This window comes from Bison bison, unplaced genomic scaffold (assembly GCF_000754665.1).
Source record: "Bison bison bison isolate TAMUID 2011002044 unplaced genomic scaffold, Bison_UMD1.0 scf7180017864519, whole genome shotgun sequence".
Classification (NCBI taxonomy): domain Eukaryota; kingdom Metazoa; phylum Chordata; class Mammalia; order Artiodactyla; family Bovidae; genus Bison; species Bison bison.
The window spans coordinates 20,851,455-20,878,444 of NW_011495072.1; the positions used below are offsets into that span (position 1 = coordinate 20,851,455).

General features: G+C 38.0%; 1 protein-coding gene across 1 annotated transcript in view; it reads left to right on the forward strand.

Moving 5' to 3' along the window:
- Positions 1-278: 278 nt before the first annotated feature.
- Positions 279-26,990, forward strand: part of FRRS1 (ferric-chelate reductase 1) — a 54,293-nt gene continuing 27,581 nt past the window's right edge. The window contains exons 1-6 of the mRNA XM_010831001.1: positions 279-389; positions 13,224-13,419; positions 14,686-14,822; positions 16,086-16,180; positions 18,229-18,376; positions 21,665-21,847. Of these exons, the coding sequence (XP_010829303.1) occupies positions 13,224-13,419; positions 14,686-14,822; positions 16,086-16,180; positions 18,229-18,376; positions 21,665-21,847 (759 nt within the window). The 5' untranslated portion in view covers positions 279-389. The remainder of the gene's footprint in view (positions 390-13,223; positions 13,420-14,685; positions 14,823-16,085; positions 16,181-18,228; positions 18,377-21,664; positions 21,848-26,990) is intronic.

Below are 26,990 nucleotides of genomic sequence, written 5' to 3' on the forward strand. Positions count from 1 at the left end.
GTTTATATGAAATTTGAATTTAACATCCTATGCTTTATTTTGCTAAATTTGGCAACCCTTACCTAAGCACAAACAGGTTCTCTGTCTTTACTTAGCATTATACAGAGCAGGTTGTATTTCAAATGGTTTTATAGTTAAAGACAAAAATTTAATTTTCTCAGTGAAACAGTGATTAGTTGGTAATGGTAAAATTGTTTCTTTGTGTAGAACAGAGGGTTAATTCTCAGAAGCAGAGTCCTGAGACTAGTGCCGGTCTTGCAAATCCTGTTTTGCTGCTTAGTTTGGGAAACTCTCTTCTTATGGGTAAGCTGGCTCCACCCAGCTGCTGAGAAAGAGATACGAGTTGTTAACAAAACCGGAAGTTGGATAGGCTGCCTTTGCTTCTCAAGGTAAGTGTCTCCTGTTTTCTTTCTGCCAGAGCTTTTTGCAAGGCGCTTAAGAATTAATTCCAGCTCAATGACTGTACTGAGAGAGCAGTTGCTTGTGCTGACCCAGGCTGTCGGATAGGCAGGATGGATGTCTTATTAACGAACTGTGTTCTGGAGCTTGTGAGCTTGTGTTGAGCTAATGAGTGTTCACTAGCGAGTTAGGTTAATAATATGTTCCATGACTTTGACTACAGAGCTTTAATCCCATGAGACATGTTTGGGATCATGAAAAGCACTGACTTTATTCATGCATCAGTGTTTTGCCCTTAATTTTTAGCAATGGAAGCTCCCTTTTTACTTAACCTAATGGCATCCTTTATTTGATTTTTAAAGTGTCTTTTAATTTAGCAATCTTAGCTCCCCCACCCCCAGCTCTGGTGTGCCTTTAGAATTTTAGAGAGGCTCAGGGGTGACTAGGTGTTACCTCTGCCTTTAATTTTTTTTTAATATCTTGTCGTGCTGTCCTAGGGGTAAAGGGGGGAGTTTTCAGTTTGTAAATGTATTATCAGAAATAATTCTTTATAAAGCTAAACTTTTACTTCAGATATTTTCTTCTTTCTCTGAATTAGAGAAAAGGTGGAAGAAAGCTTTGAATGTTTACTTGGATAGTGCAGAGGTGGGAGGCTAAAACTTGGTCTGTTGATTTACTGAAGACAATGAGCTTGACTTTTTGAAGGACTTTTTTTTTTTTTATTTTTTATTAAGGGGAAGAGTTCTACTAAGTCTTTTAATAAGCCAATATGTTGATTCTTTTTGCTGACCGTACCTTCTGTTTCACACCTGTCCGCTTAGGTAATGTCAGATTCTCTGGAAATCACACTGTTGCATTGCGTTGAATGCTGTTTTCAAGGTTGTCTGCTTAGTCATTGTGAAAGGAAATCAGGGAGTAGGATGCCTTTGCTTCCTTAAGACAAGTCAATCAGTTGTGGCAAAAAAAAAAAATGCATTAACGTTTTTTATTAGCAAAAAACTACAGCTTATGGAGCCTCCCAGAAGAGACAAGTTATTAAAAGTTGGTGGAATTAGGCAGTATTCCAAGGAAGAAAGGATTTTATGGAAGATCTGGTTTGTGGTAGACACTGTGCTAAATGTTTCACAGATGTTATTATATTTAATCTTCACCAAGGCCCATGATGTTGGTATCATAGTCTAAGAAAATAAGAAATTTTGCCCAGTGAGATTAAATAATTTGCCTAAGGTCAGTCACTAAGGAGGTGCCTGCTGGATTCAAACCTAGGTCTATGCGATTTCAGAGTCCTTACTACACACTGTCTCATAGGACAGAGTGGTTGATAGCATTTTAAATGGACCTTGAAAGAGGCGTGGAGGTTTTATGAAAACAAAACAAACAAAAAACAGTAAAAGTAATATAGAATATTTGAAAATTGAAAAAAAATTCTAAACATCTTACAGTTTATTTAATGTTTCTTTACAGTCTTCACATATGCATGTTTGTAGTCTATTTTAAAATTACAAAGCACTGCATGCTTAAAAAAATATACACAATTTAAAAAGGATTAAAAAGAAGTCCACTCCTCTTCCCATATTGAAAACACTTTCCTAGGGGGTAACCGCTATTGAGACTGGTTAAACGATGGTGTTTTTTCTTTTGTATGTAACTTAAGTGTCCTTTTGTAGTATGTTTTTCATTCATCACTATGGCATGAGCATGTCTCCACCCAAGTGCATATAGATTCATGTCTTAGGATTTTGTGAAAAAAGTTTATATTTGCAAAGCATTTAAAAGAATTCCTGCCTCCTAGACAGCAGTCAGTAATTATTAGCTGTTATTCCTGTAATTATTTACTCTATTTCATTCTTTTAAATGGATACACAGTATTTTGTTTTATATTTTATTAAAGTATAGTTGATTTACAATGATATGTTAATTTAAGTGTACAGGAAAGTGATTCAGTTATATTTATACACATATATGTTTATATGTATCTATTCTTTTTCCTTATAGGTTATTACAAAAAATTGAGTATAGTTCTCTATGCTATATAGATATCCTTGTTGATTACTTAAGTTATACATAGTCGTAGGTACACATTATTTTAGAGTTTGGGGATAGCATAGAATAAGGGGCATCCCAGGTGACTCAGTGGTAAAGAATTCACCTGCCAATGCAGGAGACACAGAAGACACAGTTTCAATCCCTGGGTTGGGAAGATTCCCTGGAGAAGGAAATGGCAACCCACTCCAGTATTCTTGCCTGGGAAATCCTGTAGACAGAGGATGGGCCACAGTCCATGAGGTGGCAAATAGTTGGACACGACTGAGAGACCGAGCATGAGCATGCATAGCATAGAATATTTTTGTAAACACCTAAATTGTCTTAAATTTTTGTGATTACAAATAATCCTTGCATAACTGTGTGGACTTTTCTTTTTTAAAAATTGAAGTATAGTTGGCCTACAATATTATATTAGTTTCAAGTATACAACAGAGTAATTAGAATTTATATAAACTACACTCCATACAAAGTTTTAAAAAAAATATTGACTGTATTTCCTGTGCTGTTTGTTGTGTGGGGTTTTTTTGGTAGGATAAATTCCTAGAAGTGAAATTCCTCAAAGGTTAAACATATTCTAGTTCAGTAGGAGATTGTTACATTTCCTCCAAAACTATTGCAGTGATGTACACTCTTCACTGTATGAGAGCACTTACTTCTCCACATCCTTGCTTATATTGGATATTACTAGTCTTTTGCATTTTACATGAAATGATAGGCAACTTACCTTTTTTTTTTTTTTTAACAATGTTCAGATATTTTTGTATCTTTTTTTTTTTTTTTCCATTTAACGTATTTCTGTTTTTACATGGGTAGGAATTGGATGTGTAGCATAGTGGAGGTCCCAGTTAGAAGACAGAACAAGTGTAGAAAGAAAGTGAAGTACTTGCTCCAGAAGCAAGTACAAATGGTACATTGTTGCTGGAGCATGGATTGGGTTAAATACACATTAAATGCATAGTGCTTTTGTCCTTAATTGAATAAGTCCTGAGAAGCTGTAGAAGGTTTTTGGAGAGAGGAGTGATGTAATGAGAATTGTGCCTTGGGGAAATGATCTTGTGGTGTTTTGTAGGACAGATTAGAATGGAGATGCAAAAACAAGGAGGCAATGGAAAGGATTTCACTAATCTGGGTGACAGATAATGAAAGCTTTATGCTTGAAGGTGTTGTTGGAATGGAAAGCAGCAGACAGATATAGTAGAATGAAAGGTAGAAGAGAGAAGCTGAAGGGATAAGTAGGCGAATGGAAGAGTAGAGGTGGAATCTGCTGAGCTTGTTTGGAAATTGGGGTCTCAAAGAGTGCTTGGAGTCAGATCTTGAGAATTTGGGGTTTCAAATCTGTTGACTAGAAATGTTTATAGGCCATCATCAAAATAGGAAAGTCAGATGCAAAAGCTAGTTTGGAGGAAAAAATAATGAATTTCATTTCAGAAAAAAATGAGCTTATGGTCATCCAAACAGAAATCTATAGATACTAGGAAATCTGAGTTGAAGCATTATGGAAATGTGGGATGGGGGCAATTGAAAGATTTGGGAATTATTCAGGGGTAATAACTGAGGCTATGGAAGGGATAGCCTGTAGAGAAATGCAGGGGTCAAGGGAAAAAGTCTTGGGGGTGGATATCTTCCCAAGTGGCTTAGTGGTAAAGAATCTGCGTGCCAATGCAGGAACTACAGAGGACGTGGGTTCAATCCCTGGGTCAGGAAGATCCCCAGGAGAAGGAAATGGCAACCACTCCAGTATTTTTGCCTGAAAAATTCTAGGGACAGAGGAGCCTGGTGGGCTACAGTCCATGGGGTCGCAAAGAGTCGGACACGACTGAGCAGTCACACACTGTGCGTCCAATGACAATGACATCTTCATGTAAGAGAAAAAGCCTTCTGATGATGCTGTGATTAGGGGAATCAGAATTAGACTGGAGAGCTTCCGGTTCTTTTTCTTCAGTGGTTTTCCTTTACCTTTTCTTTTACTTAAACTCTAAATTCTTTTCGACCATTTTAGGTTGTCATCACACCTGACAAATCTCAAATTGACTGTTAATGTGTCATTTTTTTAAATGCTCTTTGTTTTTTAGAACCTTTACTGAAAATGTCATAACTCCAATTGTTAACTTTAAAAAATTGTTTTTCTCTGTACTTCCTGCTGTGAAAATGGAGTCTGAAACATTTTTATCTGGGGAATTGGAAATACTTGACCTGGTTTTCAATTTCTCTAAAATTTGAGATTCAGTTATCAAAGTCAGTTTAACTCTTGATATGGAAGCTTTCTATGAAGGTGAAGTTAAATTACTAGCAAGAAGGGGAACACATTTTCTGAAATATTTCAAAAGGCTTGAACAAATTAAATGCAGATGAAAGAAACACATGGAAATCTCAATTGTTTAACCACAATGGTGTTCATCAGAAACTTAGCACATAATGGCAATATGGAAAGTGACTAGTGATAATAAATGATGACAATTATCATTTATTGATGGTGTTTTTAAGCATTAAACTAGTTGTTTTTATATCCATTGTTTCAGGGGCTTTTGTTTTATGAGAGACATCTCTACATTGCTTCTTAGACTCATATAGTAGACCCAACATTCTGAATAAAGTAGGCTAATTTCGATTTCTCATTTGTCATAATATGCCCCCACTCACATTGTTTGTTGTGAAATTTGGATTCTCACTGCACCTTCCAGATCCTCTCTCTCCAAGGAGGGAGCAAAGATTTGAAGTGAAGAGAATGCAAATGTTGGAGTTAGATTTGGATTCTAATCTTAAAAGTGTACAGGATTTTGTGTACATTTTCTGGTCTCAGTTTCTTCATCTCTAAAGTGATGCTTGTTGTAAGGATTATATTAGATGTAGTCTCTACTAGTTTATCACCAAATATATGTTTCTTTGTCTTCTTTTTCACACTATGTCCCCTTTCTTCCCCCCTCTATAGTAAAACTAATCCTTTCCTTTCTTATTGCTATAGAAATTTCATTGCTTTCTGTGTATCTCTTGCGCTTAGTCTTATCTGATTTTGTCAGTCTCCTTATCCTTCTCTGGTTCTACCTACTTTTCTAAAACTCTTCATGCCTAGCTCTGCCACTGTAAGGTGAACACCTATGGGTATCTTTAACCCCGGTCCCTCTAGTTTTTGGTCATAGGCTTAACAGTTTTGCCCTAGCTCCTAGATGAAATCCTGAAATTACACATACTGTGTCCCAAAATTAATTTATCATTCACCTTGGAATTTCAATTTCATTTTTTAATGGAAGCATTATTAAAAAATGGTGCTTCTGTTTCTAGGCTAAAACATAAACAAAAACATGTTTAACTTATAAGCAAATTGAAAAATTTTATACTTATAACAAAGTAAAAGAAAATGATGCCATTGTAATTTTAATTAGTAAAATAAAAGCAATTTTGAATAAAAAGTAGTTATTAATTTTAAACATTATGGAATGTGCTTGATGGAAATTCTGAAAGGAGCATTCAAGTGCTTTAGGGATTGCAATGTCTTTATATTATGGTTACGATGAAATACATATTCATATTTTATGCCAGAGAAGTGAAAGTGAAAATGTTAGTCACTCAGTCATGTCTAACTCTTTGTGACCCTATGGACAGTAGCCGGCCAGGCCCCTCTGTCCATGGAATTCTCCAGGCAAGAATACTGGAGTGAGTTGCCAGACAAGGAACATTTAAACATAAACTTTTTCTCTGCCCCTTTTGGCCACCTATCTCACCTCTAGTGTGCACTGTGCATTTGTATTATGGGTTAACCAGACAAATACCTCCTCAACAATAAAGATCGATTTTTCTTCTGGCACCAGTCATGCTACTCTTTTAAAGATAACATTCCTTTCTCAATCCAGTCAGGAGTTGATTACCCAAGGTTGATTACCTTGTACATGCAGACATCTTTAGTGAACTCAGACGGTGAAGAATTCACCTGCAATGCAGGAGACCCAGGTTTGACCCCTGGGTTGGGAAGATCACCTGGAGAAGGGAATGGCTACCCACTCCAGTATTGCCTGGAGAATTCCATGGACAGAGGAGCCTGGTGGGCTATGGTCCATGGGGTCGCAAAGACACAACTGAGTGACTAACACTTTCACTTTTGTGTATGAAGCCAGTATATTATTTCTCCTAAAGACAGCGATCGATGTAAAACAAACTGGTCAGATGACCTGGGGAAATACTGGGTTGCACCTGATGAAAGTCTTTAGCTTAAATACTCACTGATGTCCTTATTTATGTTACTAGCTATATTATTTGTATTCTGCCTATTTTACATGATTATTGTTTTTTGCACTACCAAATGTGTCACTGACCTCAGGTAAATTCAGTGATGATTAGGAAACCTGAAATGATTGACCAACTATGTAGTACTATAAGCTCAACGATTATAACTAGTAGTGGGAAGAAGCAATGAAAAGGAACCATTTCTTGGACCATAACAGACTAGTAAGACAGGTGGTCTGGAGACTTTTGGCTACTGTTAACTGGGCTTAGTTCAGTAATAGCACATTGAGAGCCTATCAGTGAAATCTTTGCTGATCTGGGAATGAGCCTTCCTACTACTGGGGGGCAAATTTGTCACAAAATGCTTACTAAACCCTGGTTGAAGTTAAGATAGAAAGGGAAGGGATTGTAAAGAATGTCGCTCAACCTCGGAATCAAGTCATCAGCTGCTTCAGTCGCTGACCCATGGTATACCCTGAAAGAAGTTCACAGTGAAGATCAGCAGGAGGCACTCTGTGCTCTGGGGAAACTGGCAGGACAGGCCTGCAGACAGATTTTTCTAGGGGAGAATTTTATGAACCCAGTTTCTTTCATCTTCCCATACTTAGAGGAGCACTAAAACCATTCACTAAGATATCCCCTCCTTGAGAAAAACAGTACATTTTACCAAGATGTGTACTTGATTGCACATACCCTCCTCTCTAAAAATCATGTAATACTGATCTCTCCGTTTACCTCTTTGGAACAGTTTTCAGATATCTAAGGAAAGCTAATTTACTAGCCATATTTATAGTTTTTGTTCAGGTTTACAAATGATATAATACAGAATCAGACTTTTTTTTCCATTGAATAAGTCCATCTCTATCTCCAAAATCCTCCTTGTGGCTTGGCTTATATACTTATATACTCTTCTATAGTTCTGAGAACTCTTTTTTTTTTTTTTAACTGAAATCCCTGATCCTCCTAAATTAGAACTTTCAAGACTGAACTTTAATGGTCTGGTCTTTATGTGCCGTGAAATAATGTTTTCAAATTGCAGGTTAGAGTCATTGGTAGATTATGAAATAACAATTCAGTTGGATGTAACCAGGGCTTCCCTGGTGGCTCAGTGGTAAAGAGCCTGCCTGCCAATGAGGAAACATGGATTCAATCCCTGGGTCAGGAAGATCCTCTGGAGAAAGAAATGGCAACCCACTCCAGTATTCTTGCCTGGGAAATCTCATGGGCAGAGGAGCATGCAGGGCTATAGTCCATGGGGTTGCAAAAGAGTTGGACATGACTTAATGACTAAACAACAACAACAACAACAAGGATGTAACAGGATAAAAAAAAGGAAGGAATAGAAAATATATGAGTTTATCATGTGTGATACAAGTAAATGATGGCTCTTGAAATGTTTGTAAGGTCATAAAGATATTTCTTAACCTTGGGTGTGGTAAAAATATTAAAAATACCCACAAGATATAGCAAAAAATATATTTCCCCAAATTTTTATATTTTTTATAGTAAACTCTTCTGGTTCGGTTTTTACTTTTTTGTGACTTTTCATAATTGAGAAAACCTTTTTACTTCACACCTATGCTTTAATTAAGACTCTCAGTGCCTGCACTCATTTCCTGTTTGATGTGGAGTAGGTGTCACTGGCGACTTCCCACAGTTTTTTGTGTCTGTGTTAACTTTTGAACTCCTTTGATGCTTTCATTGAAAATAAATGACTGGTAATAAAAGCTAGAGCTTTAATGAAATATAACTAGGCTTGATTAGTTATTTGCTAGCTTACTCATCTCACATGGTTTTCAAAGACATGCTTTCCTCCGTATTTATTTTTCTCACATGTTCTTAGAGTAACACAATTAAAAGATGTTTAATGACTGCTTTATTTAAAAGTATCCTTAATTAACACATAATACTTTTTCTTACATGTATTTTCAATTGATTTCTTCTCATTTTACCTGAATTTTACTTTGTTGTAATAAATATGTTGTCTTGATTAATCTCTGTAGTTCACAGTCACAATAATAATAATTACATATTCATCCAGGTACAAGAGCTTAGTATTTAAATAATAAAGTTAATTTTCACATGAGACGTATGTAGAGTGTGATAAGTGTTAGTCGCTCTTTGCAACCCCATGAACTGTAGCCTGCTGGGCTCCTCTGTTCATGGAATTCTCCAGGCAGAAATGCTAGAGTGGGTAGCCAGTCCCTTCTCCAGGGGATCTTCCCGACCCAGGGATCAAACCCAGGTTTCCTGCACTCTAGACAGATTCTTTACTGCTGAGCCAACTGAGAAGCCCAGAGCATGTAAAGGCAGTCATTATACCTTTTTACTAAGTACCTGTCTTCCAGGCAAGAAAGAAAACTGTGTAAATCTCATCAGGTTTGGTAATTTTTCAGTTAGAGAATCAGGATAATCTCTCTTTTAAAGGCAGAGGTCTGTCGTCCTGGGATGACAAAATCCAAGCTCTGGTATCTTTTCTTTTCTTCTCTATATCATACTCATGGTAGAATGTGAACATTAAAAACCTGCAAAAATCATACAAAATTGGTGGGAGTTTTTCCAGTGCTTGAAGGGTGGTCTTGTAATATAATAGCTCATTATCCGCCTTCCACACTTTTAGCTTAAATGTTTCCATATATAACTCTTTATTCTTTTTCATAACTATGCAGTCTTGTTAGCGTAGATTGGTTAATGAATTAACATTATTTTTAAAAAGTTGTTACTTAAATCATTAATTGGAAAATTGTCATCGCCCATTGGAATGAAAATAGACTTTACCTTGAATGGTCAGTATCTGACCAAGGACAAAGAAATTGCTGTTTTCTATTTCTCTGTCTGACCTTGTTATATTTTCCTAATGAATGACAGTAGTGAATGGTGTCTTAGTCACTTCCCTTTCTCATCTTGTACAGTGAGCTCTGATAATTCCCAGTATGCTTTTCCACTTTGCTTTCCTAAAATTGTAATGTTAGGATTGGACCTGGATTTATTCCAGTTCACTTATTGTGTTTTGCAAATGAAGAAACTGGAACAGAGATTAAATGAACTGATTGATGTTACTCAGCTACTAAACGCACGTGTGCTGTTGCTCAGTCATGTCTGACTCTTTGCGACCCCAGGGACTGTAGCCTGCCAGACTCCTCTGTCCATGGAATTTTCCAGGCAAGAATACTGGAGTGGGTTGCCATTTCCTCTTCCAGGAGATCTTCTCCACCAAGGGATCAAACCTGAGTCTCTTGGGTCTCCTGCACTGACAGGTGGATTCATAGCAGAGACTAAAAAATCTTGTTTCCACTTTCATCTGACACAAAATCAGTGACAAATAAATATTAGTTAAATCAAACTAACTATTCACTATAGTGAATATATTCACAATATTCACTGTATTCACAAACTTTTCATTGTACTATTCTTTAGGTGAGGCACATTTGTGCATTTAATTTTCATAATAACTTGGCCAAGATCACATGGTTAATATAATGACCTTGATCCTCTCCAGTAAATCTTGTATGGCCTTAAAAGCTGGTCTGTCCTAAAAAAGGATCTGGAAGCCATGTTTGAACATAAAATTTTTCTACTGCTCTAGCAGTTGTTTTCTTAAATATTGTTTCCTATAGTAATTAACTATTTTCAGAGTTACTGCAGAAGATGACCGTAGCCATGAAATTAACAGACTCTTGCTCCTTGGAAGGAAAGCTATGACCAACCTAGAGACCATATTAAAAAGCAGAGACATTACTTTGCCAAAAAAGGTCCGTCTAGTCAAAGCTGTGGTTTTTCCAGTAGTCATGTATGGATGTGAGAGTTGGACCATAAAGAAAGCTGAGTGCCAAAGAATTGATGCTTTTGAACTGTGGTGTTGGAGAAGACTCTTGAGCATCCCTTGGACTGCAAGGAGATCAAACCAGTCAATTCTAAAGGAAATCAATCCTGAATATTCATTGGAAGGCCTGACGCTAAAGCTGAAACTCCAATACTTTGGCTACCTGATATGAAAAACTGACTCATAAGAAAAGACCCTGATGCTGGGAAAGATTGAAGACAGGAGGAGAAGGGGATGAGAGAAGATGAGGTGGCTCGATGGCATCCCTGACTTGATGGACATCAAGTTTGAACTTGATGTCCATCCGAACATGACTGAGTTTGAACAAGCTCTGGGAGTTGGTGATGGACAGAAAAGCCTGGTGTGCTGCAGTCCATGGGGTCGCAGAGTCGAACATGACTGAGCGACTGAACTGAACTGATTTTCAGAGTTATGCTTTTCCTCTGAGTCTACAGAGAAATCTTTGCTGTTGTTGTTTAGGTGCTAAGTCGTGTCTGACTCTTTGCAACCCCATGGACTGCAGCGCTTCAGGCTTCTCTGTCCTTCATTATCTCCCGGAGTTTGCTCAAATTCATATCCATTGAGTCAGTGATGCTACCTAACCATCTCATACTTTGCTGTCCCCTTCCCCTTTTGGCTTCAATCCTTCCCAGTGTCAGTGTCTTTTCCAGTGAGTCAGCTTGTCACTTCAGGTGGCCAAAGTATTGGAGCTTCAGCATCAGTCCTTCCAATGAATATTCAGGGATGATTTTCTTTAAGATTGACTGGGTTGCTCTCCTTGTGGTCCAAGGAGCTCTCAAGTGTCTTCTCCAGTGCCACAATTCCAAAGCGTAGATTCTTCAGCACTCAGGCTTCTTTATGGTCCAGCTCTCACATCTGTGCATGCCTATGGGAAAAACCATAGCTTTGTCTATTCGGACCTTTGTGGGCAAAGTGGTGTCTCTGCTTTTTAATATGCGGTCTAGGTATATGCTTCTCTTATGATACAGAATTTTTCAGAAGCTTTTGATTGGTTCATTTGTCCTTTTAGCTTATCTTCAAGTGAGAATAATTCTATCTAGCTTCAATGTGTGTAAAGGATAGGGGTATAGAATTGGTTGCCAGGCTACCTAGTTGGTTACCACTGGTGTAACATGTAGGGCCAGTTAAAGAGTGTAGCTCCACCACAATTTCTTGTGTCTAGTAGGAATTTCTGTAGCTTAGCTCTGGTCCAGTGTGTGGTTGTAATTTACATGATTATAAAAGGATAATTTGTTCTAGTGATTGTAAGGGTGCTTTTATTTTATGACCAAAGTTACAGTATAGAAAGCTCCCATTTCTATGGAGAATGCACTGCCTCTTGAGCTCTTTTCATCTGTAGCCTGTCTACTCTGTGAACTTTGCTGCCCTATAACATTTCCTACCCATTTACCTCTGCTGTGCTGTGCTGTGCTTAGTCACTCAGTCATGTCTGACTCATTGGGATCCCATGGACTGCAGTCTGCCAGGCTCCTTTGTCCATGGGGATTCTGCAAGTAAGAATACTAGAGTGGGTTGCCATGCCCTCCTCTAGGGGATTTTCCCAATCCAGGAATTGACACAGGACTCCCACATTACAGGCGGTTTCTTTTACTGACTGAGCCATCCAGGGAAGCCTAAGAATACTGGAGTGGGTAGCCTATCCCTTCTCCAGAGGATCTTCCTGACCCAGGAATTGAACAGGGTCTCCTGCATTGCAGGTGGATTCTTTACCAGCTGGGCTACCAGAGAAGCCCGCCTGTCTACCTCTAGTCTTATTAAATACTGTGATTTGCAGGTTCTGAATGTATGCACAAAGTGAGTGGTTGATGTGGACTAGACAAGGGTGGGACTAGTTTTCTGTTAAGCAGGTGGTAAGAGGCAGATAAATTGGATGAGAAAAGAAAATTTCATTGGCTAAGGATTCAGAAGTATCTGGACTATTGTTTAGTTGCTAAGCTGTTTACTGCTCTTTTGCCACCCCATGGACTGTAGCCTGCCAGGCTCCTCTGTCCGTGGAATTTCCAAGGCAAGAATACTGGAATGGGTTGCCATTTCCTTCTCCAGGAGATCTTCCCAACCCAGGGATTAGACCTGAGTCTCCTGCATTGGCAGGGGGATTCTTTCCCACTGAGTCACCAGGGAAGCCCATTTGAGCGATAGGTAATGGAAATACTGTCTCTTACAATTGTTGTTATCCTCAGTTTTCAGTGCTACAAATAAAACTGTCATTATGAGTAGCTTAATGGGAAGCTAGGAGAATTCATATCAAAGATTTATTCAGATTATGATATTTAAATTCAGAAGAAACAGTTCTTATTTGTTTAAATTTTCTAGTATGAAATGGAGCAAAACCTTTTGCTTTTACTGGATTATTTTATTATTTCCCGATCATGCTAACGAAAGCTTAACATTATCTTCCTTTTCAGACTTTTGGTTGTAGCTATTGTAGATTTTATTTAAATAGTTTTGAAAGGAGAGTTTTCGTTTCCTTATTTTTCAGGTAAGAAAGGAGGCTTAAGTGATTTACCTAAAGTTTCACAGTTAGTAATAAGAAAAGCTGAGATTCAAATCCAGGTCAAGCTTCATACATCACATTCTTTATATTATATACTTTTGAGAATGTGGTTAAATGATTATTGAAAGCAAATAGTTGTCTAGAACTTACTGTCCTGTGATATGAAAGCTCTTATATTTTAGTTACCTTTGAAAATAGTGTACTTTTAATCTTCTTTTTAAGATGATAGCTCCTGGATTTACCGTCAGTGCCTTCATCCTTCTGTTGCATGTTAGTTTTGTGGCTAATTATCCCAGTGGAAAAGTAACAAAGTCATGCGGTGGAATGATTCCTGAGCATGGTCATACCCCACAGTCTCATCCCGCTCACAACATTTCAGTGAGTCAGAAGACATTCAGGCCAGGAGATCGAATCAAAGGTATTGTGCTGCTATTAACAGTTTGCATTTTTCATTTTGCTTTTTTTTACTATACATTGAATCTTTATTACTGTTGGATTGATATAGTTTCATTTAATTTGTTCATCTGTTTCATAAGATACCATAATCTTACACTTCTCATTTTTGTGTTTAACTACTACTGAGGACTATATTATGTAAGCAGTATATTTACTATCCATTCAGACCGGGTTTTTTTTTTTTTTGACCACACTATGAAACTTGCAGGGTCTTAGTTCCCCAACCAGCAATTGAACCCAGCCCTGCAGTGAAAGTGCTAGATGCTAACCACTGGACCTCTGGGGAATTCTGCAGAATAGGTTTTAAAATATTTTTGTCATTATTTAATATCTCTTCATTAACAGTACTATTTACTCAGTAGAAGAGGAAAATAACGCTTAGGGATTTCTTTGGAAGGAATGATGCTAAAGCTGAAACTCCAGTACTTTGGCCACCTCATGCGAAGAGTTGACTCATTGGAAAAGACTCTGATGCTGGGAGGGATTGGGGGCAGGAGGAGAAGGGGATGACAGAGGATGAGATAGCTGGATGGCATCACTGACTCGACAGACATGAGTCTCAGTGAACTCCAGGAGTTGGTGATGGACAGGGAGGCCTGGCGTGCTGCGATTCATGGGGTCGCAAAGAGTTGGACACAACTGAGCGACTGATCTGATCTGATCTGATTAAACCCTTATCCTACTTAATATTGTGTAGTTTCATATGTTTCCCTAATTCTTCTGGCACAAAGTAGGCTGAAACTTAAGGATGTATCTATAAGAGCATTTTACAAACTCCATTTTCTGCAATATTAGAAATGCAAAATATTAATAGATATTTTCTAACAAAAAGAGTTTATGGAAAAAATAAATTTAGAACACTTTATGGGTTACATGGATTCTATTTCTTAGAGCTTTATAGGATATAGTAGGTTGTTAAAACCCTGAGGGATCTGCAGTCAAGACACAAGTGTACTTTAAACCAGCATTTTTCAAGCTACTTTGGCCCCGTGAACCACACTCTGACCATAACCAACCTTTTCTTCCCTGTGGAATAGCTATTACACCTCATGGAATAATGTCCTGTGGAACATGGTTTAGAATTTCTTTGACTATGAGATGATTTCTACTGTTTTCTCTCCTAGAGTAGTTTTGTATATGTACACCTGATTTTGTGACATGTTTCCTCTAACAGTCTTTTTGGGGGATGTTGCTAAACTCCTAACTTACCTTTTTATTTGTTTCTCAGTTACTTTGTCAGGGCCACCATTTAAAGGCTTTCTCTTAGAAGCACGTGACGCTGAGAATTTGAGTGGCCCTCCTGTTGGCTCCTTCACACTGATTGACAGTCATGTGTCACAGCTTCTGACCTGTGAAGACGTACAGGTTTGTGTTTAGTTTGAAACTGATTTCTATCAGTTTCCCTGGGTCTTTTCACTGGAGTGGTGTTTGCAAGATAAACGATGACATTACCTATGTATTGCAGACATCTGAATAGAGTCACAATGAGCAAAGTTTCCACTTAATTTTTCTACTGGCAATATATTTTTATACATCAACATCCTAGAAAAGGTAGGCTCATAGTTTTGTTTATAGCTTTTGCTATTTTATCAAAATATTGTTTCTTACTGTACTGAATTTTGAAGGATGTTGATATTGAAGATAGAGTTCTAGAGTGAAACAGAGGTCTGGCTTTTGTAATTAATTAATTAATTAAATGAACATTTACTATACCAGGAACTTTCCTGCAAGGGATATGGTGATGAACAAGATTTGTTATTTGATGAGTTCAGAGCCTTACACATAAGCAAAGCATATGGACATATGCTATGTGACACATAAGCAGAACATATGGATATAGGACAGACACATTAGTAGAATAGTATGATGACTCAGATTAGAACCATACACAGGGTGGGTGAGAAGCATGGCAGAAGTGCCACACTGACTGTAGGGAATTGAGTGAGTGCATTTCGGAAGAGCTTATCTAAGCTAGACCTCAAAGGATGAGTATCCAGATAAATGAAAGTGGGAAATAAGATTGTTCAAGGGAAAGGAATTACTAGAAGATAATGCTACATATTTAGAGGCAGGAATTTTTTCTTTTGGTGAATATTCTGCATTCTATTTGTATATATTAATAGAAAACCAGAAGCTTACAGTATAAATGAAATAATGCTTCTGCTGCTGCTTAGTCGCTTCAGTCATGTCCTACTCTGTGCAACCCTATGGGCTGCAGCCTGCCAGGCTCCTCTGTCCATGGGATTCTCTAGGCATGAGCACTGGAGTGGGTTGCCATGTCCTCCTTCAGGGAATCTTCCCGACCCAGAGATTGAACCCAGGTCTCCTGTATTGCAGGCAGATTCTTTACCACTAAGCCACCAGAAAAGCCCCAAATAAATGAAATAACCAGCAGACTCTATACAGCATCAACACACCCAATGTTTGTAACTCTCTTCAGTTCTTACATTTCAGCTGACTCTACAGCCAGCTACTAATTTGGTGTCAACCAATCAACATGTTTTTATTGAGCACCTGAGTCCTTGTGTTTAACAGAATACCAGAGTTGTACAGTGATAAATGGTTGTAGTTCCAGCTATATTGAGCTATTGAGTAACTGAATGGTAGTTCTTTTCCATTTTCTTTCAGGGATCAGCTGTAAGTCATAGAAGTCCATCAAAGAAAACAGAAATCAAGGTCTTTTGGGATGCTCCAAGCGGTGCCCCAAATCACATAACCTTCCTGTGAGTAGAAGAATTTGCAACTCTATAACTAGTATAATTGAAATAATGAGAGTCTGCATCATTTTTTATAACTACTGAACATTCACCAGTATGTCAGAGGTTTAGTATAGTAATGACACCAGTTTACTGATATAAGTAGTTGTTTTGTTTATTTTTTTCCAGCAGTATATACTGAGTACCTAGCACAGGACCCAGGACCTAATAGACACTTAATGGACATTTGTTGAGTGAATGAAGTGTGGTAGTGCCTTCAAACTAGTAAGAGCCATCAGTTAATAACTTGAGTCTGTATGGTGTATGGATGAATACTTTTAAAAGTTTTGTTCCTGTATTAGTACGAGAATATGAAAAAAAGCAGTCCTGAAATTTGAATGACTTTTTTCTCATTGTTACTACTTGCAGATTAGATTGTCAGAAAGTAAGATTCTGTGTGTTCCTCAGAATTACGAAATTCAGTAGAATTAGAACAATACTTCTCTCTTAATCTTACATGCAAAGAGGAAATGGACTGTCATAAAGGGGGATGTCGTGAATGTCATTTAAGGGAAGAATTGCTCTCCTACCCTGTCTCTATTTTCTGCTTCACTTTGTACACAGAGTACACTTTGTACACTGATCTGTGTACACCTGTGTGTTGAGTGGAATGTGAAAAAGGAGATTTGACCCCAGTAAGAGCTGATGGTTGCTTGTGCAGCCTCTGTATAGCTTCTTTCTTAAGCTGCTTATTGCCGTTGCTAAGTCACTTCAGTTGTGTCCGACATTGTGTGACCCCATAGACGGCAGCCCACCAGGCTCCGCCGTCCTTGGGATTCTCCAGGCAAGAACACTGGAGTGGGTTGCCATTTCCTTCTCCAATGCATGAAAGTGAAAAGTGAAAGTGAAGTCGCTCAGTCGTGTCCGATTCTTAGCGACCCCATGGACTGCAGCCTACCAGGCTCCTCTGTCCATGGAATTTTCCAGGCAAGAATACTGGAGTGGGTTGCCATTGCCTTCTCCATAAGCTGCTTATTACACATGCCTTTTGGAATAATTTGAATGACCACTGTGAAAAGTGTAATAGTAGTATGTCATGTATATGTCAGGAGTAGAAGTCTGTGCACTTCAGTCCCTGGGTCTGGCATTCATAGCTGCTGTGAATATGCCCAAAGAACAGATAAGACAAGAGAGAGAGAACAATCAAAGTTGAAGAGAGGTTGAAGAGAGTCATTAGAGATTTGCCTCCTACAAAACTCTGTCAGGTAGTATAGGCATTGTTGTTTTATTGCGCTTTGCTTTATTTAACTTTACAGATAGTTTGTTTTGGACAAATTGGTTTGTGGCAGCCCTGCATTAAATGAGTCTTTGGGAGCCATTTTTCAAACACATTTGCTCAATTTGTTTCTCTGTGCCACATTTTGTTAATTGTTATAACATTTCAAGCTGTTCCATCAATATTATGTTTGTTATGGTGATCATTCATCAGTGGTCAGTGATCATTGATGTTACTACCATAATTTGCTGACGTCTTCGATGATGGTTAGTGTTTTTTAGCCAGAAGGTATTTTAAAATTGGGCTTCCCTGGTGGTTCAGTGGTAAAGAATCTGCCTGCCAATGCAGGAGACAGGAGTTTGGTCCCTGGGTCAGGAAGATCCCCTGGAGAAGGAAATGGCAACCCATTCCAGTATTCTTGTCTAGGAAATCCCATGGACAGAGGAGCCTGGTGGGTTAGAATCCATTGGGTCGCAAAAGAGTGAGACACAACTTAGCAAATAAAACAATTTTAAAATTAAGGTATAGATATTGTTTTTTAGATATAGTGCTATTGCACACTTAATAGACTACAGTGTAGTGTAAACACAACTTTTATATGCATTTGGAAAGCCCATAATTCTGTGACTCACTGTATCATAATATGTGCTTTGTTGTGGTGGTCTGGAACTGAACCCTCAATATATCCAGGAAATACCTGTATTAGGTTGTATGTTCCTAGTTAGTTACCTTTTTTTGGTTCGCTTTATGATGAGCCACAATCATGGTTCTTTCTAATCTCTCTGGAACTGCATTTCAGAGCCACAGTCGTTGAGAAGTACAAAATCTACTGGGTGAAGATTCCTGGTCCTGTAATTTCACAACCAAATGTACCTCCTTTTACAACACCTGAAGCTACAATAGCACCAATGCCAACGGTACCGTCAGTCTCCCATTTAACAAGATCAGTAAGTAGAGTTTTTATAGTTTCATGAAATACAGTCTAAAGGAACAGCTTCCTTAGAAATTGTGGTTCTGTGCTTGCGGATGTTTGTAAAGGAGTGGCTGTCCTGGGTTATGGAAGCAGGTTTTTGAGTGCCTGTCAGGAAATCAGGAGGGAGTCTTCACTGCAACTTTACGACTTATAGGTTAGAATAAGAGGAGTGCAGGACCCTAGATGTTCAAGGTGTGGTTGTGACGTTCACGTGTAGTCTATACTAGCAGTGCATATGTTTTCATTTGAAAATAAATCTGAAGCAGCAGGGTTTATTTTCTTTTTTAAAATACAGCCAAACAGCAAACCTGAAGAGGGAACTTAAAGCTGAAGCTAAATTTAGGTTTCAGCTAAACTGGGAGGGGGTGTGGGGGTAGAATCCTGAAATGGTGATATAGTTCTTCACTCTTATTTCAGCTAAGGCCAGTGAGTACTGCAGGATTCTACAGGTTGAACTCTTGCAAGCTAATCAGCTAGAATTCTATTTAGGCCCTCTGATTCAAAAGAAGTACAGTTAAAAAAACACATCTTGCAAAGGATTATTCATGTTACAAACATTGGAAAGGCTTTACTGAAAGCAATTCGGATGAATTAGACTTCTCAATTCAGAAGTGACGATAACAAAAAATGTCTTAAGGAAGGTTATTACAGTTAGAAGAACAAATTTGGGCCTGAATTCTGATTCGTCTAATTTCTGTTTGAGTTTGGACAAATTACTTAAATCTTAAAGTCTCAGTTTCTTCACCTATAAATGAGAAATAATAATATCTAATTCTTATAGAACCATATATATTACTGTGAGAACCAAATAGAATGAATATGAGATTTCTGATTGATTTGTACTTAATAGGCATTTAGTAAACATTCGTTCATTTTTTCTCTTCCTTCCACTTTCTTGTCTCTTTATAGCTCTTTTTTCTCGTAGGGAAGGCTAAATCTCCTATGCCCCTATACAGTGTCTTGTTTTGTTTACCTTCTTTTCCACATTATGCAATATGTGATGAGCCATTTGATTACATTATTATGAACTTTTGTTTGACCAAACAATTCGATTTGTTGTTTGCAGTAATTCTCAGGTTGTTTAGTCTCAATGTTTATGTATTTTAAAGTTGCTTTGGGGGATTCCCAGTCATTTTGGATCTGAGCTTCCCAGGAGGACTCTATTAACAATCTAAGAAAAGATTGTTATCTTTTCTTATATTCGTATAAAAGGCATTAGCTCTTGTTGGAGATTTTTTATTGTATCTCTGTACCAAGTTTATAATCTCCAATTATGGAGAGATTCATTCAGAGTCACAGGATGTTGGCACTTGTAGAGAGCTAGAGGAGGCCTCAGGGTCCCTGTTGCATAGTTAAAGATAAACAGACCCTGAGAGAGAAATTCTGCAGCAAACACGATGCAACGGTGGAGTAAAGGGGAGAACAGAGACAGACCAGACCCATGTTTCCAGGCTTCTAGTGGCTTATTCTCTCCGTTCAACTATACTTTCTCTTTAAGTTCCTGTGAAATAATAAACAAAAATTTATATATATATCTATATATATCTATATATATATATATATATTGGTCTCTGCTTGGTTTCTGTTAATAGTTGGCCTTTTGACCCCAGTTCCTAATACAGAGTTGCTAAATCCCTTGGAATTTCCTGAATGATGGGGTATCTTTTGTTCTAATGAGGTGACTCTTGGTGGACTCCTGTATGGGGGCTGGTCCCCCAAAACACTGAGCCATGATTAGAAGCTTGCAGCTTTCAGTCCACTGACCCCATTCTCCAGAGAAGGGAGAGAGGCTGAAAACTGAGCTAATAATCCTTCATCTCACATGATAGTGGTGGTGGTTTAGTCGCTAACTTGTGTTCGACTCTTGCAACCCCATGGACTGTAGCCTGTCAGGCTCCTCTGTCCATGAGATTCTCCAGGCAAGAATACTGGAGTGGGTTGCCATTTCCTTCTCCATCCCACATGATGGAGCCTCCATAAAAGTTCCAAAAGTGTAGGTTTCGGAGAGCTCCTGGGTTGCTGACCACATGGAGGTGTGGGGAGGCTGGTGCCTCAGAGGGGTCATGGGAGCTCTGCACCTGCCCCTTCCTGCATACTTTACGCAGCTCTTCCATCTGGCCGTTTGTGGGTTGTTATCCTTTTATAATATCCTGGTAATCTAGTAAGTTCTGTGAGCCATCTTTATAAATCACCTAACTCAAGGAGAAGGTGCTGAGAACCTCCAGTTTATGGCCAACGATTCAGAAGTACAGGTGGCAACCTGGGGCTTGTGATTGGCATCTGTGATGGGCATCTGAAGTGGGTGCAGTTTTGTGGGACTGAGCCCTTAGCCTGTGGGATCTGACACCAATTTCAGGTAGATAGTGTCAGAGAAGAGTTGACTTGTAGCACACTCAGTTATGTCTGCAGAGAATTTCAGAATTGCTTATTGTGGAACATGCCCACACCTGTTTGGTGCCCAGAAATATTGGTAGAGTAGGAGAAGAAATGAGAGTTTTTCTGTACAGTTCCCATTAAATCCTGTTACTTAAACTCATGTTTAGCTCTCTTCTGAAATGTGGTGTCACACCTCATTCTAACTCAGTATGACTGCTTGTTTGCTCTGTCAAATTGTAAAGCTGACATTTTTCAATAGTCTTTCTTATTTGCAATACCAAGAAGCTCTGAATTAAATAATCATAGGTTGTTTTTGCTTCTTCTCCACTAAATTGTTATTACTATTATTTGGAGCAGTGGTATATATGGGAGTAACCATTTTTTTCTTACATTATTTTAATGTCAAACTTGAATTCTAGAGGCAGAGTCCAGGATCTAAATATAAAAACTTGCTAAAGGTTTGTTTGTTTGGTTTTAAAAATTCCATCTCTGAAAGCTAGAGGATATCCTTTAGGCAAGAATGTCAATGTGGACTTAAATATTCCCTAAGAAATTTCTCAAAGTTTGCTCGAAACTTTGCTCCAGAACATAATTAATGTGAAGTATTCTGTGTATTAAAGGGATCTTAATACTCGTGTGTAATTATAGTTCAAGTAATGTTGTGTCTTCCAAATTTTAATTAATATTAATTAAATTTAAAAGTTTACAACCTAACTACTGCTTTGATAATTTTTAACTTGGGATGTGGTCTTTTTCCTGTCGTTTGAATCCTTATTATGAAAATGTATTCTTGTTAAAACCCATACTTCAAGGTAGAAGCTCTTCTGTTATTGGAGATGAATTGCCTGTTTGATAATTAAGTCTTTCCCCCCTGTCATTTTTCTAGTTCAATGCTTCAGACTGTGGGAACAAGAAGTTCTGTATCAGGAGTCCTTTGAACTGTGACCCAGAGAAGGAGCGTGCCTGTGTCTTCTTGTCCTTCACACGAGATGACCAATCAGTGATGGTTGAAATGAGCGGTCCCAGTAAAGGCTATTTATCCGTGGCATTTTCTCATGACCGATGGATGGTTTGTACCTCTCACTTACATCAGTGGTGATGAAAGGAGAGTCACTGGAGTGAGTGATAATCAACAGCAATTTAGCGTTTGTTCCAGAGTCAGATTCTCATACTTAGGGAGGAATGGGAAGGGAGAGCAGAGAAACTAACTTGGATTCTCAGTTAAGCAGCATTGAGTTGAGCCATTCCATATTAATATCTCTAAGGACAAGGCTGTCCTGAGGAAAGTTAGGAAAAGCATTTTGTTTCCAGTGGATTTGCTACTTTATCTGTCTACCTCTGTCTCTGTGATAAAGCAGGGAGTGCAGTTAAGAAAAAGTTGCTCTTCATAAAATCTCATGTTGTTTTTGATGCTCTTCAACTCCTGGTTTTCTCAAGTGACTACAGCCTGGATTGCTGCTCTTGTTGTCCCCATTTTGATGGTCATGGCACATTTCCCCAACAGGGAATTAAACCTAGTGTCTCCAGGCATAAGTGGCTTCTTTACCGGGTCTACAAAATGTCTCACTCTCCTTGGGTAGTGCTGAATGGATTAAGAGATTCTGTAGGTGGCAGCCTTGTGCTGTGGTGCAGAAGAACAGAGTCCTGCATTAGCATTCTGATTTCCCAGGAGAGGAAGAAGGCTATTAAGGCCAGGACATGTGTCTATCCTGTTCCAGCGGAGCTGACTGTGGAGGGGGTTGGCTACAAATGGAGAAAGCCTCTCATTTCCACATTAACAAATGCAAGAAGTCTTTTCTTGAGAGTTTTCTTCCTGTTAGGCTTTAAACATCACTTTTTAAGGAAATCATTATTTTTTTAAAAAGAAAAGGAACTCTGAGATTCTGTGATAGAAGAACAAATATTTTCCTTCAAAGTGCATGCTAATTGCAGTAATCCTTGTTATGCTGGCTGCAAATATTTCAGGGAGCCAGGTGTGACTTTTTTGGGGGTGGATGACATTGCAATATGTGATATGACCTGTATATTTTAAAATGTAGTTTCACAATGCACTCATTATCTTTTTTCATTCAACACAGGGTATACCTTAAACCTATGAGATAGAAGATATTTAATAGGCTTCTAAAAATACCATAAAAGAAATTGTGACTCTTTCCCTTTTAAAGTTGCTTTTATGGGAAATTTTATACTTGATCAAATGATGTTGCAATTCTTCAAAACATTTTCCCCATTTTTCCTTTTGTGATTACCATTATACTTACAGCATATCCTTTTGTTCTCAATTTTGGCAAAAATGAACCTTATTCATACGGTGCATGAGGAAGCTGGGTTAAAAATAAGTGTGACTGTAAAGCCATAAGGAAAGATGGTGGTAGTGCCTGTTATATGAGTGGAACTGGCTATGAAGGAAACTGATGAGTCCAGCAGGGGTTAACAATGATAGCCTTATTGGAATAAGTGTAGGTTTATTAAGGTGCATGTGTAAGGTAGAGTACACATTTAGATATGTACTCTAGTCACTTAAATAAAAGAATTCTAGCCAAACTCCCTGCAGTAGTACACTAACATGTTTCCTTTCCTGGTCACATAAAATCTGTCAGCCAAAGGAAAAGACTATTGTTACACAGAGTGTTGTGATGAGGAGCCTGCAAGTACCACAATTAATTCTGTTCTAAGTTGTAGGCATAGATGACACAAAAATGTTTACCTCTAATTCAAGATATATTTATCTTACTTAGAAATCTTATGTTTCTAGTATAGTACTCATCAAACATGTTTATAAAAAGACTTAATTATACAGGTGCAGTTAATTTATGGAGCAAGCCTATTTGATGATTAAAATCATCTGTACACCTGTTTGCCTAAATTGAGGGAAATAAATCATCACCAAAAATATTTGTAAAGTGGTTGTTTCTATTTTTGATTATTTTTAAATTCTTAGGATATTTTTATGACCTGTAATTTCTTATTAGTATGTCATGTAAGTTCAAATACCAAAGGTATCTGATGTTATGAATACTGATTAGATAAGCTAAATTATACCTTTTTTCAATTTGGTTTGTACATGAATGATAGCAGTTCTGTTTTGCTATTAGACTTCATTACTAAAATTGAAAGTACAACTTTCCATATTTTTCCTAACAGTATTTGCTAATATCTGAGTTTTAACTGAAACTCAGAATATGCACGTCTCCCTCATCTTAGATATTTTTTTGTTCTCTGAGATAAAGTATTCAAGTATACACACTGTATTAGCTGCTGTTCTCTGTTTCCCCGCCCAGTGTTGTCTTATTCTGTACATAATTTCTTAACACTCAAATTCCAGAGTGCTCCCAGTGCTGGCCTCTCTTGTATGTCCAGTGTGAAATTTCCAGCTTCTGGGTGGTTACTTCCAGATGAGTGTTCTGGACAACACAGGCCATCATCTATCAACTGAATTTATTATCTACCCTTCTAACATCCTTTTGTGTTTCCCATTCTTGGTGATCAGCAACAATAGGAAAAAAGTAACTACTGTTATTGATCTCTTGCTTCTTTTCAGATACTGTCTGGGAAGCCTATGGACTGATTATCTCATTCATTGCTGCCACCATCTTCTCTGGTGTTCAAGAAAACTTTGTGACTTAGATTCCTCTCTTTTAGTCACCTCTCAGGTTCTTCTTTTACCCACCCTAACTTTTTGTTTTGAAAAGTTTTAAACCTATGTGAAAGTTGAGAGACTAGTATAATGAACACCAGTAAACCCTTCACCTGCATTTGTCACTGTCTCTCTCTCTTTCCTTGTGTGCATATGTGTAGATTAACTTTTTCACTGTATATTAACACACATTTTTTTCCCTGCACTATTTGAAAATTAAGTTACAGCTATCATGACCTTTTATGTTTCCTTTTCAGCATGTATTTCCTAAGAAGGATATTCTCCTACAATTATCATAATATCACCATCAAATATATAATACAATAATTTTATTCAGTGTAGTGTATATTCAAATTTCCCTAATTGTCCCAATAAAGTCATGTATAAAATCTCTGATCCAGACTAATCAGTTATCACTCAGTGCATTTAATTGTTATATCTCTTTAATCTCCTTTTCTTTAGAATGCTTACTCTTACCTTTTTTCTTGATTTTTTTTCTGGCTGGTTGTTTTGTAGAATGCCCTGAAATTTTTACAATAGATTCAGGTTATGATTTTAGACCACATTTGAGATAACCTCAATGCTAGCCCCCAAAGCATTGGTGAACCTTTAGTAGTTACAGGGAAATATTTTTTTCTTTAACATATTTTTGAAACTTTTCAAAGTCCTTGTTGGTATTTCTGGCCTTGTCCTGTATATGTTTTAGCTTTGTGCCACCCGTTTCCTAAAGTTTCCATATACTTTTTATGTTTCTATATCTTTGGCCCTAGAAGTTCCTCAGTTTGAAAAACCTTTCCCTTTATTGCAGCTCTACCTTATCCACATGTATTTTTTATTCTCTGAGGCATAGTTAATGCTATCTTTTCTGATAAGCCTTTTTCAATCCTTTGACCCTACCTAATTTGTCTTTCTATAGCACTTTGTTTAAATCTCTATTTTATACATACTATTTTAATTGTCTCCTCTATTAAAACATAGTCTTTGATCACAAGAACTATGTTGTCATCTTTGTTTCTCCCTCTTGATATTTTCTTATAGAGTGCGTTCTAAATGCTGGAACTGAGAGGAGCAAACAGGGGCAGGAGGTTCTGTCTAATTCTGGGGTTTGGTTGGAACTTCTCATGTGTGTTCTACCATGCTCAAAATTTGGGGTTTCTACAGCTGCCTGAAGCATAAGGTCGTCATAGCACCTTCTCTTTCCCTCACTGTAGAGCCATGAAAACTGAGCGTTACCTCTCCTTCATCCTCATCACCTCACCAGTATTTGAGAGGTTTGCCTTAATGACTTAGTTGACTTATCATCAGTTTGCCTCAAATCAACCATTTTGCTATATTAAATTTTGTTTGAAATAACAAGAAAATTCTATCGTTTCATTGATGATAAACATTCTAGAAGATATACATTGTTTGTTTAAATCAGAGATCAGCCAACTTTTTCTGCAGAAGGTTAGATAGCAAAGACTTCAGAATCTGTGGGCCGCCTGGTCTCTTTGCAGCTACTCAGCTCTTTTATAGTGCTAAAGCAGGCACAGACTGCTGTAAATTAGTATGTGTGGCCGTGTTCCAGTCAAACTTTATTTATAGGCACTGAAATTTGGATTTAATGTATTTTCACTATCATGAATTATCATTCTTAAAAAACCATTTAGATATGTAAACACTATCCTCAGCTTGTGGCCTGTATAAGAACAGGCATCAGGCTAAAGTTGGTCTGTGTGCCACAGTGTGTGGTGATTTAAATTATGATAACTCCAAGTTTCTTGAGTTGCACTAATTCTGATTTGAGCATAAGATGTGTAACAGGGAACTTCTTTGCTAATGTTATGTACTTGAGAGTTAAAACTGGAACTTTTTACAAGAAATTTAAAGTTTTGTAAATTTTACAAATGTTAGAAAATCGTATTGGTATTTTTAACAAGACTTTAATTATAGCTTGTTAGTCTTGGGTCTTGTTTAAGGAATTTAGTGACAAAAGCTGGTTAAAGACCTTGTTAGATAGTTTAAGGAAAACAGTTTAGAATAGATGAAAGAAGCAAAACTATACACAATAACTTAAAATCCATATTATTTATTTGGTGGTGGTAGTGTTGTTTCGGAGAAGGCAATGGCACCCCATTCTAGTACTCTTGCCTGGAAAATCCATGGATGGAGGAGTCTGGTGGGCTGCAGTCCATGGGGTCTCTAAGAGTCGGATATGACTGAGCAACTTCACTTTCACTTTTCATTTTCATGCATTGGAGAAGGAAATGGCAACCCACTCCAGTGTTCTTGCCTGGAGAATCCCAGGGACGGGGAAGCCTGGTGGGCTGACGTCTCTGGGGTCTCACAGAGTCGGACATGACTGAAGCGACTTAGCAGCAGCAGCAGCAGTGTTGTTTATCGCTAAGTCATGTCCAACTCTTTGTGACCCCATGGACTGTAGCCCACCAGTCTCCTCATCCATGGGATTCTCCAGGCAAGAATACTGGAGTGGGTTGCTATTTCATTCTCCAGGGGATCTTCCTGACCCAGGGATTGAACCCGAGTCTCTGGTGTCTCCTGCATTGGCAGCTGGATTCTTTACCACTGCACCACC